The sequence below is a fragment of the Anoplophora glabripennis genome, unplaced genomic scaffold (genome assembly GCF_000390285.2).
Source record: "Anoplophora glabripennis isolate ALB-LARVAE unplaced genomic scaffold, Agla_2.0 scaffold1828, whole genome shotgun sequence".
NCBI classification, from domain to species: Eukaryota; Metazoa; Arthropoda; class Insecta; order Coleoptera; family Cerambycidae; genus Anoplophora; species Anoplophora glabripennis.
The window spans coordinates 9084-31388 of record NW_019417901.1 but is presented as its reverse complement, the minus strand read 5'-3'; the positions used below and the strand labels follow the sequence as shown (position 1 = coordinate 31388).

General features: G+C 32.4%; 1 protein-coding gene across 1 annotated transcript; it reads left to right on the top strand.

Annotated features, from left to right (window-relative positions):
- The first annotated feature begins 276 nt into the window (after nucleotides 1-276).
- LOC108916633 (dnaJ homolog subfamily C member 16) lies at nucleotides 277-16729 on the top strand. The gene is made up of 11 exons (XM_018722929.1): nucleotides 277-554; nucleotides 2495-2755; nucleotides 3440-3720; nucleotides 6964-7144; nucleotides 7194-7380; nucleotides 7444-7654; nucleotides 7718-7911; nucleotides 10471-10643; nucleotides 12173-12415; nucleotides 12492-12690; nucleotides 16500-16729. The coding sequence occupies exons 1-11, from the start codon at nucleotides 385-387 to the stop codon at nucleotides 16704-16706; spliced, it is 2307 nt and encodes a 768-aa protein (XP_018578445.1). The 5' UTR covers nucleotides 277-384; the 3' UTR covers nucleotides 16707-16729.
- The last annotated feature ends 5576 nt before the right edge of the window (nucleotides 16730-22305 follow it).

Below are 22305 nucleotides of genomic sequence, written 5' to 3'. Positions count from 1 at the left end.
CGGTATAGATTTTAAGAGGGCAATGTCGATAACGTCGGGGCGTCCTACGGGTCCGTAATGTGTCGGTTCTGTCGGTCCGAGTATCGTCAAGTCGTTATGTCTGTCTTGGTAATTCAGCAGGACGCGACCTCTTGTGGTCGTCGTCCCGCTGTGCCATATGGGGGATTTCGTGTAGAAGTGTCCGATGGATTACGATATCGAAGATGTTTTCATAATCTGTGATTCGCATATCGGTGATTCTGTGGCCTGTGGTTGACAGGTTGACACTGTTGACTGTTGACAGATGACACATATTTTCTTGGTATAATAATCAATATTTCCTCATGGTTTTTTCGCATACATTTTGATAATTGTAGTTTAAGTTAAAAACTGTGTATGTGTTGAATGAAAATGAGATGGATGCCACAACTTTGGCTTTGTCAAAGTTATATTTTAATTTACATATTATGGGGTGTGTTAGCCGAGTTAGGTAACCCCTACAATATTCTTGGGGTGAATAGGAAAGCTTCTCAACAAGAAATAAGAAAAGCATATAAACAACTCGCCAAAGAATGGTAAGATTTTCAATCGTGTTTTAAATATATTTGACAGATAAATCAATCTGTGGTAGTCATGTTCAAAGCATAATAGTAATAACACGGTTAGTAATGATGAAAACGCAAATAACTACATTTTACTTTACTCTTACTATTGAAATAGTATTCATATTAATTTTAGAAATTTCCCAAAATCTCGTTTAAAAGCAACATAAAAACAAAGGCTGCTAATGTTACCAATTATTGTATAATTAAAAAACCCTACCACCTAACATTCTTGTCAAGTTTTTCATAAAATATACATTTTAAGTTAATATTTTAGGTTTCAAAATAGGTACAAACTTTTATACCTTAGGTGTTGTATCATTGTTTATTATTTTGTTTTATATTTCCAATATTTTTACAATTCAGAACAATTCAGATGGCACCTTGTCCTCGGAGAATTATCTTTATTATAAAAAGAGGGTCTGGCCACCATTTAAACATTTTTTTTACAATAACTAAGAGATGTATCCTCACAATTATTGTTCAATATCATAGAGGGCACCTAAAAATGTATTCCAGGATTTTTTCTGTTTTCAATTCATGGTCTGAAGCTCGCGACAGCTATTTATTTATAAAAAGAGGGCATGGGCACCATTTAAACAGTTTTATTTTGCAATGTATAAAGGCTGTACCCTTACAGTTTCATTTGTGGATAATATGAGATGGAATCAAATAAACTACAATTTTTTACGTACCAATTTGCGGTAGGAAAAGAGGTATAACTTTTCTAAAACAGTTTTTTGAGCATTATTATTGCACAATTTGTTAATGTAATATAAGTTCATAATTTGCATAAAAATTAGTCCTTATACTATTTTATTACTGTTTTATGATTTTTCGTGTTTTAAATAATCAATATTTTATATACGGCACGGCATTGTGATAGTCACGCTGACGAGTCTGGCTGCGAATTTCAGCCTAATCAGAAATCATATAGGTATTTAAGATAGTCCTGTTAATTGTAGTTAATTCAACATAATAAACTTACTTATTTCTATATTTTTCTATATAATTTTTTCTTCAAAATGTCATTTTAAATCAAATTTTGAAAATGAAGCGTGGGAGCCATGCCTTCTTTTATGACATAATATGTGTGATGAAAAAATTTTAATCAGAATTTGTGAAATTAAAAAAATTAAGGTTTCTGTTTCTGAGACCTCGAAAAGAGTGGCAAATTTATTTGCAAAATATTTATTTTTTCATAATATCTCATATCTCATATCTCTTACCTAGATACAAGCAGACATGTTTTTCCGAGTGTTTTTCATTTTTCACAATGTTTTCATGTTCCTTAGTCATGGTATTATAAAGTTTGAAAAATTAAATGTTTAGTATCAAATTAATATTTAAGTAGATATAACTACTAAAAAAATTTAATTTTGTGAAAAATTAAAAAACATCCATTCGAGATTTCAGTGGAGACAACCCCTATTTTAGTATTTTATTTTGCAAATTTTGTTCGAAATTTTTTCATGAAAGTTTTCTATGCATTTGCATATCATCCCATAGAAACAGTAGGATCCCATGCTTTATTCTCAAGATATAATAACTAATTTAATTGTTACCAGCCACGACCTACTGTAAGAAGAAACTTTAGCATTTATTTAAACCAATATCAAATACAGAAACACCTCATTAATTTTTGTGGCATGGCTGTAATAGTACCTACAATATTTAGAGCTTATCATGTCAACAAACTAAAAAGTTTGAATTTTGTGGATGAAAATATTATGTAATTTTACAGATAAATATGTTTTATAAATCAAGCCAATATTGTTTAATTATGGAATAGTAATTTTAACATATTTTTATCACAACAACAATTGCATTTCATTTGTATCACAAGTATAAATAATTATTTTAATGAAATTAAATCGTAAATGTGATGTGAATAACAGCATGTAATTTTCTAGGCATCCTGATAAAACAAGTGATGAAAATGCTCCCGAACGTTTTGTAGAAATTAGTCAAGCATATGAACTGCTCTCAGATCCTGAAAGGAGGAAAAGATATGATGATAAAGGAATTACTGAAGATGATTTTTATAATAAACCTGAACATCCCCCTTTCCACACTGGCAACCCATTTGAAGATCTCTTTGCTAACCATGGAGCACATTTCAATTTTCAAGAAAATGATATAACCTTTTTTCATAAGTTATCAGTTACTACAAGGTACATTATTTTTTCTGTAATTAGAATGTTTCAATAGCTGATGTCTGGTTCAGTCAGTAACTTTATAATTTTTTTAAATTTTCCTTTCTATTGAAAAGTTAACAACTCGATTAAGGGTGTATCCTTATTGTGTATTTCTAATTTTATTAAAGTTTCTAATTAAAGTAAGTGTGATTGAATGATAGTAATATGTACATATGATGTTAGTATTTGTCGTCCGAGTTTCTTGGGAATATATTCAATTATGTTGTCTGTTACATTAAAACCATCAGCGCAAGACCTTCTGGACTCCCAAGAGGGTACCAGTAGCTGTCATTTGCACTTCTTCATTCAGTTTATCTGATCTGTGATTGAATACTTCACATTAATTTGTTGACAATATCATGTTCCGTCATTATCTAGAAAATACATTTTTTTAATTTAAATGTGAATAATTTAATAACAAGAAAAGTTCCTTTCCTAACTGTTATGGATTGAAAAATAAACGTTAGCACTTAATCCAGTGTAGCTACTTATCAAATAAATCACATTGTACGTTTTTGGAACATGTCTATATAGATTACATTTTTTTTGAATACCTTAGTCAATTAAATTTAAGTGCTGTGCAATTTCAGGTGACTTGATCTATCTGTTTAAGCAATTTTTTAATGATTTTTTAACAGATATCACTTTTTAATATTCCAGGCAATATGATAAACTTATTGTACCAAAAAGTGAGAAAATGCCTCATTTGATATTTTTTTACACTGATTGGTGTTTTCCGTGTCTACAAACTGCTCCATACTGCCGTAAACTAATAGATTACCTGGAACCGCTGGGGGTAAATTTTATAACTGTACACTCAGGAAGGGAGCCAAATTTAGGCAGAAGGCTTAGTATTCATACAATACCATGTTTAGTACTTTTATTGGATGGAAATGTATATGTTTACAAAGAAACTATTACAAGTGTTCAAAAAATTATAGGTACGTTATGTTATACAGGGTCGGAAAGGCCCCATGGTTCATCGTCCGTTACGTGAGAACGATAAAGAAAGTCATAGAAATCCGTGCGATAGAATAAGAAGTGGATCTTATTTGTGAAAGGGCGAAATGGGCGGTGACTATTAGATGCCTTCATTATAGCCATCTTTCTCTATCGCACCTATTTCTATGACTTACTTTATCGCTCTCACGTAACGGCCGATGAACCATGGGGACTTTCCGACCCTGTATACACCTATACATATACACCTATATATCTATTTTAATATGTTAAGCTCCAGGTAACATCAATATGAAATCTCACTGTTGTGGAACTATGATTATGGAATCATTTTTCAACCTACAAATTATGAGAAACAGAAATACAATCTAATGATATTGATTGTATATGCCGAATTGGTGTATACCTGATATTTGAGTATTCTATTTCAAAGAACAGCATGGCAGTGGCGTCTTGTCGTATGAAGCAACTGGCTCTCACACCGTGTATTTTAATACCTACTATTCTACTATGAATCTAAGTAAACAGTTAAACTAACTTCCAATTACATTCATAAAAAATCAAAATAACAAAATAATTGCTTCAATATCTCGCCGATTCCATCTGCACGACATGATATACTACTCCTCACCACAGTAAAGCCACAATTTTCTGGCTTATAAGCGCGTCACACTTTCCTATAAATATGCTATAGCTCCTCCTCCACGCAAACGGTTAAAATAATGTGTTTACGCGGAAACCCGAGCCCCATTTTGTTTGGCTTACAGTGTAAGTAAGAAATTTTCGCCTGGGTCGCTTTTTTTTTTCTTTATTCCCTTCCTAGTAAAACAGCCACAGGCCTCACCTGTTCATAATGTCACGAGCCGCCACTGCAGTATGGAGAATGTAATATACACTACTATTTAATATATGAGAACAAAACAGTTTTGCTAACAGGAAATAAAAGTACAAACAGCAAGGGATCTTAATTTTTTTCAGCAAATTGATCACTAGAAATAATAGGCTTTACATTATAGTTTGAGAACAAGTTGATTTTTGAATTTTATGATAGAGATCTTTTGCTGTTTGACTTCGTTTGTTGACAATTTACTCTCTAGGTATTCTCACTGAAGACTCTGATGTGTGGTCCAAATGAAATCGGTATACTTCCAGGACACTAATGCATTATATTTTTGTTGCATGATTTGAAAAAAAAAATGGACGTGGGAAATTCTATTTCAATACCAGGGCTTAACATGTTAATACATAATTTTCAACTTTTCTCTTTTAAAATAGTTATTTATTAAAAATTATATATTATAAATATTTTGAAATACGAAATTTAATATTAACTTTGAGTTAATTTTGAGGGATTTTTTTGTATATTCAAGGCTTTATTGTGAAAAATTTTATACATTATTTTTCAAAGTATTGTCCACCATTACTTTTTTCCATCTTTTTGACAATATAGGGATTCCGTATTGAAAGAACTACTGTCTTTTGATGCTATCCACCAATCGATCCAATTCTCGTATCTTCATAAGATTGGAAGCGTTGTTTAGCCAGACCTTGTCCTATGGATCGGAACAAGTAGTAATCCGATAGTGAATATAGCGGGTGGGGTAAAATATCACATTTCAGTGTTTCTAAGAATTTTTTGACTTCTTGAGCAACATGTGTTCGAGTGTTATGACATTAAAAAAATTACTTTATCGTGTCTGCTTGAATTGCGGCCGTTTTTCCTTCAATGCACCACATAAATGCATTAGTCGTTTTTGCCAGCTTTCACCAGTGAGGGTTTTGTTCCACTAAAGTAGCTCATAGTACACAACACTGAACTGGTCCCACCAAATACAGGCCATGAGCTTCGAACCATGTATATTTGGCCTTGCCGTAGATGTTGATGCATGACCAGGCAAATCTGACTATTTTCTATGCTTGCGATTATCATATTGTACCCATTTTTCATAGCCAATGATGATACTATGCAAAAAACCTTTCTTACACAACACTAAACTGGTCCCACCAAATACAGGCCATGAGCTTCGAACCATGTATATTTGGCCTTGCCGTAGATGTTGATGCATGACCAGGCAAATCTGACTATTTTCTATGCTTACGATTATCATATTGTACCCATTTTTCATAGCCAATAATGATACTATGCAAAAAACCATTTCTTTTTTGCCGTTGAAGGAATTGTTCACACGTGAAGAATCACCATTCAACATCTTTAGGCATCATATGGCACCAATTTCCTTGCTTTTGAATCATGCCAAGTGCATTTAAACATTTGGAAACTATTGTGCGATCAAAAATCAACAGTTCAGCAAGTTCATCTTTCGTTTGACATGAATCGTGGTTGAGTGATGCTTCCAATTCTTTACCTAACTTTTTCGGTTCACCAGGGCGTTTTTTATCAACTTTATCGAAATAACCACATTTAAAAGTCGAAATCAATACTCGTATGTTTTTATCGGAGTACGTTCACTGTAAGTTTCCTTATGATGACTTTCAGCAGCACATTTCATTGAATTAAACAGGAAAAGTAAAACCTTGCAAATGGTATTTTGTTGACTTGTGATTTGACATCCTCGGAGCTGAAACAAAATATGTTGTTTACACTTCAGCAAAATGACGCATAATAAAAAGTAAAGCCTAATGACTGAGTTTTGACATGAATACAGTTACAGAAGTAAGTGTCCTATGTGATATAGCATAAGTTGCGCCATCTACTGTAAATCACTCAAAATTAATCGACAGTTCTAGTATTAATACATATAACATGTTTTATGATGTCCCCTAGAATTTTTCTGTAATAGTTCATTATTACATGAACAACGAAATTTCATACCAATGCTATTTTTGCAATTTTGTAAAAATTGATTTGCTTTCATTGTAACTATAAAAAAAAATCATTAATAAATTTCGCTCAAATTTGACTGAGTAAAATTAATAAGTAAGGTTCAATAATTAAAAATGAGTTCAACCTGTGGAGTTTTATAAGTTCTCTTTTTTTTTTAAAAAAAAAGTTAATCCTAACAAAATATTTTTTACAAGTGTTTTCACCTTAAATGGATCACAAGTTATGAGAAAAGTTGAAAATTTTACTTACGTAAATCTATTTTAAGTTCATTAATATGATATTGATTGTATGATATGACTACTTAAAACCTCATTGATGTTGCTTATTGAGTAAATGTCTTGCATATAAAAAAATAAATAGATAGTAAATACTTTTTCAGAGTTCATTAGAAATAAATTACCATACAAATTGGTATCAAGAATTAATATAGGTGATGAAGATAATTTCTTAAATGGATGGGAAGATAATAGAGTAAGAGCTCTAATTTTTGAACCTCGAGAAAATGTTAGATTACGCTATCTAGTCGCTGCCTACCATTTCCGTCATAGAGTTGCTTTTGGGTAATCGTGTTAGTCTATAAAGCAGCAAAACCTTTACCGATTGCATTAGTTTTGTAGATTCCGATGAAATTCGTGATAGATATCAAGTACCTCATGACATGGATAGTGTTTTGTTGTTTAATGAAAATACCTCTTCTCCAATGGCTAGCGTTACAATGAAGGATATACCAACATCGACATTACATCACATAATATCATCAAATCAATATCTCGCACTTCCTCGGTTATCATCACAGGTACTTACTTCAATTTTTCACAACCAACTTTTTGGTAATAACCAATTGATTATTTCATTTTAGACAGTTTTGGAGTCTCTGTGCCCATGCGAATGGAATAAACCAAAGAAAAAATTATGTGTAGTTCTTGTTACTGAAGCATCTCGCAGCCATGACATTCACAGGCAGTTGTTTAGATTATATGCTCAGAATTCACCATATAGATCTGAAAAAGTGAGATTTGCATATATTTACCATGATAAACAGACTGAATTTGTTAACTCGTTAATTCCAGGTGAGAATATATTATTTTGATAGTTTTAGTAGTTAAATAAGGGAATTTTTAATGTTCGTTTAGAAGGAGAACTGATCGAACCGTTACTTAGAATAGTAATATTGTGGAGGAAAGATACTTCTCACGTAAAGTATGAGTGGCTTAGTTCTAAGTGGGAAATTGAGAATAACTTGAATGATACTACTTCATTACTAGAGAATACAATAAGTCGACTTTTGAGATCCAGTGAAAAATTAACATATGAGGCATTGGTCAAGGTAGGTTAAACTTTTTTTAAATTATATTGTGATCAGAAATTTACCATTAATTTTTTTTGTTGCATTTTGTGGATCTCTTTAAACTTTTTGACAGTGGAATTTTGTTTTATTTTTTTTTTAACTAGAATTTTAATTTATTTTACAGATATAATAGCTAAAATAAATTTAAAATAAACTGTTGTTTTTATTTTGATGTTAATTTATCATTTTTTTTTTCACTTCTGTTTTATTTATACCTTTTAATGACATGAAGTGTTAATTTCTTTTAAACTTTATAGAATTTCCATTTTAGAGATGTATAGGGTGTCCCAGAATAACATGTACAACAGAAGACCACAGATTCGTGAACAAAATAGACAGATTTAGGCTAATTCACCTATATCCAAAATTGTTTCGTTTGCCCGCTAGATCGCCTCAAAGTTCATGAATATTTTTTGAATTTTGTAAATAATTCAAATACGTATTATTTGATTTTGTTTATTTTTGGAATGTGGACTTTTGTTTTCAGTCTACACATTTTGGTGTTATACAGAGTGTTTTTTAAAACTTACAACTCCTACAAAATTGATATATGGTGATAATATCCGTTCATAACTTTTTCCTTTTTTCAGCAATAATGACAACTATTTTTTATTTGATAGGTGATACGATTTGGACGTTTTTGGGCATCTTGTAGAATTTTGATTAAATGAGCGATTTGGGTACAAAAAAATATTTCTTAAATGACTACATTATCTTGCCACCCATATTACAATACTTAATAAAGTGCTAGTTGGCACTGATTTTGTAGGTTGCCTATAATTTCAGTTTGACCTTGTTTGGAATAGCGTTATTATTAGCCCTGTTATTCTAATCAATAGACTGAATAGGGAATTTTATTTTTGCAAAACCCAAGCTATTGGAAGATGTGCCGTTATTATTCACAGCTAACATGTGGTTTATGCATGAAGGCGCTCCACCACATTTCACTGTAAATGTCCGACAGTATCTGAATCAAAGATTCCCTAGATATCAAAGTAGAGGGGATAATGTTCCTGTTAACTTGCCTGTATGTTCAACAAACTTAACACCATGTGACTATTATCTTTGGGGCACTCTGAAAACAACAGTGCATGATTCCACATCTAACACTGAACTGAGTTGTAGAGGAATATTCAAAATGCCATAAATGTTTTAAAAATAGTCCTTAAGAACTGCAAAGGATGTCCTTTAACTTTCTTCGCCGAATTAACTTTTGTTGTTGAAACAACGGCAGCCATTTTGAACAGTTTTTATACTAAATTGTACAAATGAATAACCTCAACTTTGTTACTTTTATCTCCAGCATTTTTGTTTGTATTTGATTGTATTTATGAATTATTTAAAAAAAATTGAGCACGTAAATAACTAATTCGTCTTATGTGTATATCCATATCGAAAAATGAACATGTGGTATATCTTATCTTAGTAAACACTCATTAAGAAGTGGTAGGTACAATGATTTAAGGGCCCCATATTCTTTAAATAGTGTTTTCCGCAAAGACAAATAATTTCAAACATTTAATAACTGAATAATCTAAAGCTTATCAAATAATAGGAATGTAATAAACAGGTGCAAAAAACGATCAAACCATCAAGGTTTTAGGTACTGAAATCTATGAAAATACTAACTTTTTTATATATAACTCCACATGTAAATATTCTTATAACATTTACTTGCTTAGTCCTACATATAAAATTGTTTACTTTTATTTATAAGTACGTGAAAATAATTGTTAAAATGTGGGGTTAGGATAACAGAAAACGCATGTTTTACAAACGCTTTTTTTAGTTATTATTTTATTTGGGTAAATTTAAATGGTAACAATGAATAAACAAAACATCAAGGATTTTATTTTTGTACTTACTTTTGCTCTACACGTTTTACTTTTCAAGATTTCAGTACCTAAAAATGCCAGAAATTTCACCATTTCTCGGCCAGGGATATGGCCACCTTAAAGATCATACTGAAATTACAGTCAACCTACAAAATCAGTGACTACTAGCACTTTAAGTATTGTAATATCGGTGGCAAGATAATGTAGACAATTAAAAAATATTTTTTTGTACCCAAACCGCTCATTTAATTAAAATTCTATAAGAGGCCCAAAAATTTCCAAATTGTATCACCTATCAAATAAAAAATAGTTGACATTATTGCCCAAAAGAGGAAAAAGTTATGAACGGATATTATCACCATACATCAATTTTGTTGTGAGTTGTGAGTTTTAAAAAACACTGTATAACCACAAAATGTGTAGATTGAAAGCAAAAGTCGACACTCCAAAAATAATCGAAATCAATTTTATTTGAGTTATTTACAAAATTCAAAAATTTTTCACGAACTTTGAGGCCATCTAGCGGTCAAACGAAGCGATTTCAGATATAGGTGAATAATTAGTCTAAATTTGTCTATTTTGAGTCCACGAATCTGTGGTCTTCTGTTGTACATGTTATTCTGACACACTCTTAATAATAATTAACATTAATTCAAAGTAATGTTTTTCTATTTTGTAATAATAATGCAGTGTCAATTTTTAGGACTTATTTGATGAACATGCAAAAGGCATGTTTGGACAAGTCTTTACCAAAGTTATGAACTTTGCTGAAGCAACTTATGATGGACTTAGTAAAGATCAAATTTTACCTGCAGTTTCTGTCCTGGGGACAATATTGTTCATATTAGCTATTGGTTATTTTATGGCTTATCTTGTGTAAGTATATTATTTTAATATTTGTTGGCTCTTTACTATTTAACTGACAAAAGTTTTAAGAATTATAAAATTTGTATTATTTTACAAAAATTATTTAGAATATCACAAAATATGTGAACGAAATTAATATGTTTCTAAAACATGTTGCTCGATTAAATGAGGATATAGATACAGTGAAGAAGTTATATGATGTTGAAGGTGTACTGTTGAAAATACATTTTTTTAATTAACACTAATATGCTGTGGGCCAAACTGAAAAGCAGGCGTCAAGCGCACGAGCGATAATCGTAGATGATTTTGTGAATTTGTAGGCTCTTGAAACTACATTCGGTGGTATTCGATCTAATTTAAGGATGAAAAATTTGCTCGCTCTAACTTCAAATATGTTTGTTCGTCACCTACGTAAATAACGTGTTTGAAAAATTACGCTTTGGTTATAAATTAATTAAAAAATTAAATAGTTATTCCCTTCAAAAATTATTTTATCAATTCTAATTAAATACAAGATGTCCCTGAAATGTATGTACCAGGGAGCCACTAGATTCTTAAGGTCAAACTACAACAATTTCTGCAAATTTACCTATTTGCAAAAATACTTCCTAAAGGTGCAAGAGGCGCCAACATTTTTGCAATATCCTAACATTTTAATCATGTCATTTTTGAAAATGTACAATTAATTAGCAATTTCAAAATTCAAACTGACACTGACAAATCCATGTGTAAGTTTCTGTTATCCATGGCACCTTGGTTATTTCTAATGCATAAGGCGCAAATTTATTTACCGGGTTGCATGTGACAGACGGTTGTTGAATTTTCTTGCGACTAAATGGTATGAGTTATCAAAATTTTGGAAGAAACTGAATTTATTTAAAAAAGTTTTATGTTTAACCAAAATATTTTTTTAACCTAGGTATCCAGTGTAAGGCATTTGTGCAAATCGGTAATTAACATTAATCGCATCAGGAAAAGCTCTTTTTAACTATATATTTTTACATACCGAATTTCATTTTAATCGTTCAATGCTTTTCCGTTTTATAACTGATTATTGATATTTTTCTAAAAAATTTGGCATCCCCTAGCGCCCTTATGGTGCTTTTTTGCAAATATGTAAATTAGCGTAAATTACCGTAGTTTGACCTTAATAATCTAGGGTGGCTCACAGGTACATTCATTTCAGGGACACCCTGTATAATAAAGCAATATAAATAGTTTTTTTGCCCTTAAAAATCATTCATATGACGTCGACCTACTGTTTTTTTATTTTTTCTTATGAAAAAAAAAAATTTCTGGCATTGTCATTAAAATATATTTAAAAAATATTCTCATGTTTGAAATGGATATTCGATTGCAATTTTATTGGGATCTGATATGCCATTTTCAAATTATTTCAAAAGTGTGCTTTTGGCGGTGTTCGTTTATCAATCTCTAACTTTTTTATTAAACATTTCCTACCTGCTATAAGTTCGTACAATGATTCAGAAACATTGTGTCTAGTCTATCCTTTTTATTAACTGGATAATCCATTTTAGACGTCTAGAAGAAGAGAATATTCAAAAACAGAAAGCCAAAGCTAAATCGGGCAATAATAATAATGATACTTTAAAGTCTAGTTATCAACCCGAATTGCGTTTACACGAATTGAGATCTGAAACATACAATGCATTGGTAAGGTTACTTAAACCTGGATGCCGAACAATTGTTTTAATTCTCGATATGCAATCGAGGCAGCAATTAATTCCTCCATTCCATAAAGCTGTTTGGCCATATCGAAGGTAAATATGAGATTTTACTCGTGCAAAGTTAATCATATTTTTTGAAAACGCACACGTTTTAATAGCACTTTTTTAGGAACAAAACTTTAATGTTTTCTTTTATGTACATTGAACGGAGCATTGGTTGGTACAAGGAACTTCTACAGTTATCGCTACCGGAGGAAAGAGAATTGAATATAAATCCGCGGAATTGTGTTGGAACAGTATTAGCGCTTAATGGGCACAGGAAATATTTCTGTATGTTTCACGCTAAGCATATGGAAAAAAAGAGAAAGGTAAGAGGGTAATTCTTTGTAGTCATATATGCAATAATAAGGATTTTCTCATTGGTTAGTCGAAACGAAAGCGACATTTTTGCTGTCTTAAACTGAAAATGCTATATTTGTCCTTTACCACAAATATGAAATCTTTCTTCAAGAAGGTGAAATACACAGTCGTGTTATTAAGTTTTAAGGATGGTGCTATCTATGTGCGGTTGACAAAACTACATAGTGGGAAGCCTTCTGAGTGACCAAACAAAATTTGATCAGTATACGTGCATCGACCACGAAGTTATAACGTTTTGCGTGAAGCGAGTTTTTGATAGTTGTCATGGAAACGCACATTGAACAGCATACATCAATCAAATTTTTAAAGTCTGTAAAGCATCCACAGGAATGTATCAACTGTTACAATTGGCATACGGTGAGGAGTGTGTATTACGTTCGACAGTGTTCCTGTGGTTTTGGAAGTTTTGTGATGGCCAAAACAGCATGTATGACAATGAGAGGACAAGGTGTCCTTGCACAAGTCAAATGAAAGATAACATTGAAACGGTGCACTCTACGTTGAAGTCTGATCGTCAATCAATCGTACACGGTCTGCCAACATTCTGATGGTTCATTGACAATCATACTTCAGCGCGTAGAAAACACAACTTCGATGTTTTTGTTTGTTTGGGTTCTGCAGGGATGCACCGTCCTCTTGTCATCGTGCACGTCTCAACCATCACGAAATCTTTCCAACCACAGGAACACAGTCGGTCATGATACACACTCCTCACCATATGCCATTTGTAACAGTTGGTATGTTTCTGTGGCTATTTTACTGGCTTTAAAGCAGAACTTAATTGATATACGCCATCCAATGCGCAATTCCATAACGACTATCAAAAACTCTCTTCACGCAAAACATTGAAACTTTGTTTTTTGTGTTTTCTAAATTTCTACTTTTCATCACTTTGTACACTTATTATTAACTGTTTTTGTTCTGGAACTTTTAAATAATAACAAATATATTGCCACTTTGAAATTGTACAAACTTTTTTGTCATGAGTGTAATATAATTATTGGTGAATCCAAAGCTCGAGGAATAATCACAAAACTCGAAGTTTTTAGGTCAAAATGACATTGTTTGCAACCCCATAAAATAGCAGTCCATTTATTCCCATACAGATATAAAATTTAGAAATGCAATACTTACTCTGAATTTACGTGTGTTTGTCAACCATAAATTTGACAGTATACTATATATGGAGCCAAAGCCGATTTTCTGTGCATTGTAGCTGTTCCAACATGAACTGCAAAAGTGACAGCGATTTGCCCTAAATCATGTGACCTAAGATACAAATCGTGCTACATTGATTTAAAAAGAAACTTTATTTCTGATTCTTGTTTGGTAGTAACAACAATTAAGTGTCAAAAAAAAGAAAATATTTTTTTATTAAATTGTTCAAGGTATAGTAATAAAATATTAAATAAATAAGGAAAACCAATATGAATTTTCAGTTTTTATTTATATTCGCATCTCCATGCCATAAACATAATAGATCATACAATACTTAACAGAAGAAATCATACAATGTGTTTATTATTTCTATTGAAGATTCATGAACCAGTACAAATTATAATAGTACCTAAAATTTAATATAGAACTTACAAATTTGCTTTGGGAAAACATCGAAAACATGCTCTCATGCTGTTTTTCAGTGGCGGCTCGTGACATTGAGAATAGGTGAAGCATATTCATTGATTGACTCAAAAGAAAAAAATAGCGCCGTTGGCGAAAATTTTTAAGATCAGACGGCTTTAAATGAATCTTTACATTTTTAGTTGCATTTGCAATATTACCGAAAAACTGATGTTCGTGAGAAGGATTTTCATTTAGATTTTATAAAAAATTGAAATATTAGTTCGGCTTGTGGACTTTTGCGAATATTAACGCACACCGTACATGTATGTTCTAAAGAAGCTTTGTGGTTACGACAACCTCGCGTGATGTTCCCAAAATTGTTAAATCCCTTCTTATTCCACACGTTCGACTTTACACCCACAATTAAACACGGCATACAGAAAAGTTTTTTTAAATGAACACTTCCACACAACCACTTATACTCCGAATACCATTCATTCCGAAAGTTTCGAATGTACACATCTTTTGACTTCTCCTTTTTTCCATATCGAGAGAATAAGGCACAGGTTTCTCGCAATTTAAAAAATCCTTTTTGTCCTCAATTTTCCATGTGGAAAATGGGATTTCCAATAAAATACATACTGGATCATACATAGGAACCATTTCTACAATTATACAAAACAAATATTCAGTAAGAACTGTTATAATCATACACTGGACGACGCGTATAGTCTAAACTGTAAAGCCAGGCGATGGACGATGTTGCTTCAATTTATGCGTCACTCGTTCCCCCACGCCATAGTTTAATCCCGTGTTGGCTGCGTCGTTGCCATGACAACTGCCATAAATAAAGGTACGAAGAGAAGCAGAATACAAATTGATTTCAATCTGCATCACTTGCGTCCACTATACGTTTTATGGTCCGAGGCTCATGTTCATGCTCAACGAAGGCAATGGTTTTTTAGAAGGTGTTCACTGCGCAACTATTCTGTTTATTTCTGTGTATTAAACAAACAAACATGATACATTTTCAATATAAAATTAAAAATAATTTTAAATTGCACAACCAAATGGAAATTTTAGGTGAAGCGGTGCGTCACTTGCATCTCCTGACGAGCCGCCACTGCTATTTTTTGAGACAACGGAGAAACGTTTACAATTATGACTTCCACTTAATAACTACATATTATTTATACTAAGTAGAATAAGTAGTAAGGGAAAAAAATGCTACCAAATAATAACACTTAATACCACATAATGGAAATAACAAATGGCATGTGATAAATTAGCAAATGCCACATGATGCAAGACTAGTTTCGTTTCACTTTACATATTGGCCTCTAAGGCGGCATTTATACTTCCAGTCGATAGGTGATAGGCACCAGACGATAGGTGTTGGGTGACAATGCGTTTATACTTTATTCCGGTGTTACGTATTGGATGTAGGCATGAAAAAGGAAATTCAGATTCTTCAATCTCAATCAAAATGTCGTTTATAACGCGTCGTGCGCTTTAATTGTTAGAGGCTGAAGACGAAGATAGAAATAGAAGAAAAACAAGAAGAGAATACTGTGTTTAACCCAGTAAATGTAGTACGTGGTCAGTATGGAGAATTTCAGCATCTCTACCGAGATCTCAGGGACTATCTTGAAAGGTTTTTTGAATTCATTCACATGTCTGTAGAGACATTTGACTTTATTTTTAACAAAAATCACCACGGAGAAATAAATCATACTACGGGTGGCGCGGGTGATGTCGCTCGCAGTTGCGCCGTGTCGTCTCATGCCATCTAACCATACTAAAAACGGTAGCATTTAAAACAATGGAAAACAGATATAAGCGACGTCGCCTGTCGACTGTCACCTGACATCCATCACCTGCCACTAGGAAGTATAAATGCGACCTTACCCTCTCTTTCTCTATCTACATTCCATCAATAGTACACTGTCAAATCGATATTGTGAAGAAATATGTAGACATTGACATTTATTCCTATCTCGGCCTACTTATATATTTTTTATCTCGTCTATTATTAAGACAATGTAGGGACACTCTTCATAACATGAATCTAAAATCAAACATTGCTGACTAGCAACTAAAATCTAAAGATTCCAACACAAAGGAAATATTCTAGCACTTTTTTATCAAATGCTTTGTGATAGATTTGTTTGTAATTAACAATGATATTTTAAAGGGTGCTAATAAATTGAAGAATCCCGAAGATAAAGACTGTGAAAGTGGAGCTTTTATTGGTTTTAATTCTGACAGCTCAGAATCCGATGAGGACATATTGCTACAAGGAACCTTATTAGATGGGTTACCCAATTGGTTGGATCGATTATTTGAGGGATCCACACAACGTTACCATATTAATTATTGGCCAGAGTTTCCAATTAAATAACCTCATAAATATATTTATTTGACTTTCCATTTTGATGTGATAACATCATTAGATCAGCGTTATGATTTTGTTGTCTTGCCTAAAGTAATGTTGTTAAGATGTGTTTTGTATTAAGTTTTGGGGATTTTAGGTGAGGTAGGGGAGATCGGGGATCATTCGGCCACTTATTTGTTTTTTGGGATAATTAAATAATTATATGAAAAACTGATTAAATATATATTTCTTTATAATTAATAAACACTTACCTAAGTATTCTACAGGTCATTTGGACAAAATATTGATATACCGAGCCAAAAAAATTGTTTCAGTGACTTGGTGCATTTGGCCGAATGCTACCCATACCAAGGGAGCATTCAGCCAGCACATGGGGAGCATTCGGCCAAAGCTAAAATACTGATAATTGGCTAAATACTGATTTTTTTTTTGTCGTAAATTAAACAAAAAACATGGGGAAATTTAACACAAAAGAAAGAAAAAGCAGAATTTTAGTCAATTAACAACTAGAAATCCAAAATTGTAATTAAAGTGATAATATGAGGCTGTTCTCACAGTTCCAGCCTTCGAAGAGGGTACAATTTTGCCAATGACATCATTAATGTCTATTTCTGTTATGTCGTCAATGGGAGGAAAATAAAAAGTTGTAGAAAGTCCTTTTCGTCTTAGAAATTTAACGCGTGTCGTATTTTCGTTTTTAATGTTTAAAATTTGCCCAACAAAATGGATAAAAGTACCACGAACTTTAAATTTTACAAGAACAAAGTCTCCTTCACTTAACTCCTGTTTCTTTAATTCTTCAATAGTTTTAAATTCTTCATCAACATCTTCGTCTGAATTATCATGAACTGATGGAAAGTCACTGTTATTGGATGATGAATCAGAGTAGTTGAGTTGATCCAATTTAACTTTCTTTATTGGCTGTCTATTGACATTTTTTTTTGGATCATTTTTATTAAACAGATCTTGTTTTGGGCACTTATCTTTTTTCCTTTGCTTTTCCCGCTCCTTTTCCTCAAGTCTTTCTTTTTCGGGAGTATCGGTATAAACCCTTGACAAGGCAGGCTCTCTTTTACGTTTACCCTCTATTTTAACTGCTTTAAGGTAAGGTTTGACAGATTCTGGTGTTATTTTGACAGTTTGATTTTCTTTTGCAAGTAAAAGACCGCTGCACGACTGCGACGGCGTGATGGTTGTGATATTCAAGATATTAATCTTTGGATTCTTTTGGATAGTTCTGTTTTGCAGTGTTTTGAGAGGTACATTTTCATCATTGTCTTCTTCGAATAATAATTCCTCTCTACTTTCATACTCTTCTTCCCGATCTTGAAGCGTTTCGGTTTCTATGTTTTCATTGTCCAAAACTTCTTTGTTTTCATTTTCCAGAATTTCTTCAAATTTTGTAGTTGACGGATTATTGTTAACAGCAATTTGGTTTTTATTTACCAACTGATTGTTTTGAGGCAAAGGCATATCGGTAACATAACTTGAATTAAAGTCGTCATCACTGAAGGCCAATCTATTAAATGGCCATATTCCTGGTTTTTTAAATCCACTAATTATGTTGCTGGCTGTAAAAGCTCTTAAATAAGCGCGATTAGTTAGTTCAGCAATATTCCTCACACTAATGGTCTTTCCCGGGTTTTATGTCATCCAGTCATTGAATGCTACATTGCAGAACTGCTTGAATGGTCCATAAACCGCGACATCCAAAGGCTGCATCCTGTGAGTTGTGTGTGGTGAAAAACTTAAAAGAATTATCCCATTTTCTTTGCAAAACTTGACACACGCAAGATTCACATGTGACTCATGATTGTCAATTAATAGCAAAATAGGGTTAGCTATAGTGCAATGTGTATGAGTTGCTATATGCTTTAGAACATTGGGAAACAGTTCTGCGGTCATCCAACCACTTTTATTTCCAAGAGCTAAACTGGAAATTGGGGCACCATGCATGAAGTCGTCGATATTTCTAATTCTAGGGAACACATAGACAGGTGGAATGCTTTGGCCTGCAGCATTAACGATACCAACAAAGGTCACTAATTTCCCTCTTTCTGCTTATGCCGCTTGGGATACCTGCTTCTTACCGGTAGTTGTTACAACTTTTACTGGTTTCATTACAGTTGTTACTCCCGTTTCATCAAGGTTGTATATTCGCTCAGCAGGGAATTTATAACGATCATACACCTTAAGGTTATAAAAAATTGTTCTACCTTAAACTTATTAAAAGCTATGCTGCGACTTAAGCTCGTGCTCTCAGGTTTCCTTAAAGAAAGAGATTTATGCCTCTCCATGAAACCTCTTCTTCATCCCTCCTTAGCCTTTTTTGATTCGTGCCATTCCTTGGGAACCTGGCAATGTGGTAGAGCATTAGCATAGTCGTAAGCTAATTTTTGGACCTGAACGTAAGTTAGTCCATAGTTAATATTCGAACATTTTTTAATATATTTTACCAATTCTTCTTCTTCCTCCATGGTGAAAACTTGTCTATTGGTATATTTACTGGAGTATTTTGGTGAATCGTCAACTAGTTCGCTGTCATTTCCTGAGTCATCTTGGTTCTGTAAATGTTGCCTTAAATATTCTTCTTTAGTCTTTTTTGATAAAATTTTCTTCACTCGACTTTGAAGGGTGGATCTTTTGATATGATTTACCCTTGCAGCTTCTCTTTCGGAGCAGGTACCATTAAAATAGCATATAATAGCCCGTTTAACAGCTTCCTCGTCAATTGAGTTTCTCTTAGTTTTTAAAACACGTTTTCGTGGCATCTAAACATAAAATACCTCTGCAAATTAAATCAATACTTCCACATCACAAATTTATTGACTAAAAAACTAAAACTGTGTTAATGTTTTACCAAAAAACTGTCCAAAACAAGTAAGTTGCTTTTATTTATTAAATTCGTCCACCTGGGGAGCATTCGTCCACCTGCCGAATGCACCCCAGGTACGTATGGACGAATGCTCCCCAGCGGTCAAAAAATTTTAAAATGTTATTTTAAATAACGACAATTTTTAGGTTATAAATTGATATCAGTTAAATATTTGCATTATCTAAGCATATATTTTCTATAATAAAGTTTTTCAATATTGTTCATTAAACACAGATTTTGAGGAATGCAGCTGTTATAAAATTTCTTACCTTAGAGCTCGATTTTCTTGTTTAATTTATAAAATTCGGTTTCTCCACTAATCACCGGTCAAACTCACTTCAAGTTGTGGGTTATTATGTTAACAACACTGAATTACTAGATTAATCCGGGAAATTCAAATGATTTTTGAAATATTTTGAGTGGCTGAATGCTCCCCGTGGCCGAATGCTCCCCGATCTCCCCTATAGTAAAAGATGAACTTATCATTGCCTTATTTTTACTTTGAAGGCTTCGCATTCTAGCTGGTACACCTTCTACTCTCTAGTTACAATATGAATAACGGATAGTTATAGCTAATATTACCAGACGTGATATTTGATTCATTGCCACTGTGTAATTTAATTTCAGTCAAGTTTGTTAAAAAGGACTAGTGATTTAAAGTTTACAAAATTCGTAAAAGAATAAAATTTGCTCAGATATTGTCTGAAGTTATTTATTTGTAGCATAGTTTTTGTTTTTTATATTTTGCGCGTTTTAACATTTTCAAAAATTTGTGGAATAGACCCTTGCGGTTATTTTTATTAAAATAGTTGAAAATCGCACACTGGAAAAAGTTGACAAATACGAAATATAAAACACCTGTTTATATCACGTTCTTTAAAAAGTTGTTAACGTTTTGAAAATCTATCTGTTTTCGAATTCTGAACTTTTTTTGACTTTTCGTTTTAGTTTAAATTTGTTTGCTTTTATCTGTTTCTACAGGGTGATTCACAATTTATCCAAAAAATTTGGGTATAGATGCGACATAAGAAATAGTCAATATCGTAAAAAAATTTTTCTAAAATCCTTATAGTTTCCGAGAAAAAAATTATTGAAGTTGTACATTCAACCATTACATAGCTGGACAACTGTAGTCTTTAGTGACATTCGCAATACGCGTGAAAAGCATGTGGCCTCAGCAACTCCGAATACTGAAATACGATTTTACAATCGTTGCAATAGTGTTTACAATAGTTTTTTAGTAGTTAGTGTCAAAAATGGTTTGCGTGTATAGCAATTCAAAGTTGATGGATATTGTTTTAATTTATGGTGAAGCAAGACAACATTTGTGTTAGTTCCTAGAAACTGAGTAAGACGGGATAAAATTTTGAAAAGTTGTTGTAACATCGGGTATGTCAAATTATTTTATTATTTAAAAACACAAATTAATTTTATTAATTAATAATAACAATAACGACAAAAGCAGTTGAATTTGCTGATATAAAATAGGTGCTATAAAATTTTATTTATTTCTTTCCTTGCGAAAGCATTGGACAAGGTCAGGTTTCACAGTAGATCAGTTTCCAGTGCCGTGCAGAAGTGTTAAATCATTTTCGAACTGCCCTTTTTGATTTTTTCTTTACAAAATTGTATTTGCAAGAGTCCCCTGTACATCAAATTTTTTTTTTTTGGATAAGTTCTGAATCACCCTGTATAGCTAGAGATACATAATTCTATTCTATTATATCTTACTTCATCTTTTAAAATCTGTAGCCAGCAAGGATCTAAGTTCATAAAATAATTTGACATCTTTCACCATTCTGCAAAATATTCGTGGTATCTTTTAATTTTCTTTTAACAGTATTATTTTCCTTTTCCAAAATTTTAGAAATCTAAAATTTGTGATCAAGCAAACCCCCGGTACCTTGACTTCTTATTATGACAATTGGAAGTATAATAAATAGTCAACCCAAGCATTTCATCAGTAATTTTGTGTTTTTAAAAGTTTCTTAATGAAGTTCGATCTAGTAATGTTCTCGATTCTTCTTCTTCTTACTGTTTATATGTGCTATATCCTGAAAATTAAACGGCAATGATTATTATAAATTTAACAAAAATCTCATACTTAATCATGTTACTGGTAATTTTTAATTAAACTTGATAGAAAATATATATTACCTAACACTTATGAGCAAATGTAGAAAATCGTTAAAAATAAAATATACAGGGTGTCCTGAAATAAATGCAACAAAATTTGGTCAGAAATTCTTAAGAGAAATTTAAGGGACCCGTATTTTTTATTTTTGATAAGTGCGGCCCCCTTTCGGAGATATAGCCCCCTGCAACAAGCCCCTAAAAATTTAATTTTTTTATATCACAGCTCTATCGCACAAGAACCACCAAATTTGGTACACAGGGATTTTATGACATGTAGAATGCTATGCTGATAAGCTTTTTGGCAAGAGGCCCCCACAAGACACTTTTTTGGGGGCCCCCTTGCTTTTGGGGCCACCGAACTTTATAGTTGCATATTTAATTTTTAAAAAATTAGTAGCCCCTTTGAAACTCCAGGGAATTTAAAAACTTTTTGTCTCTTAAATTTTTTTCGAAAAAAGCAGCGTTTTTCGAAAAAATGGTTAGATTTGATTGGATGCATATCGAGGTTCATATGAAATTTTAAAGTGTTAATCGTAGGTGGCTGGCATTCGCAATAAACAATCAATTTTATTCTGTGACAGTTGTCATTAACCA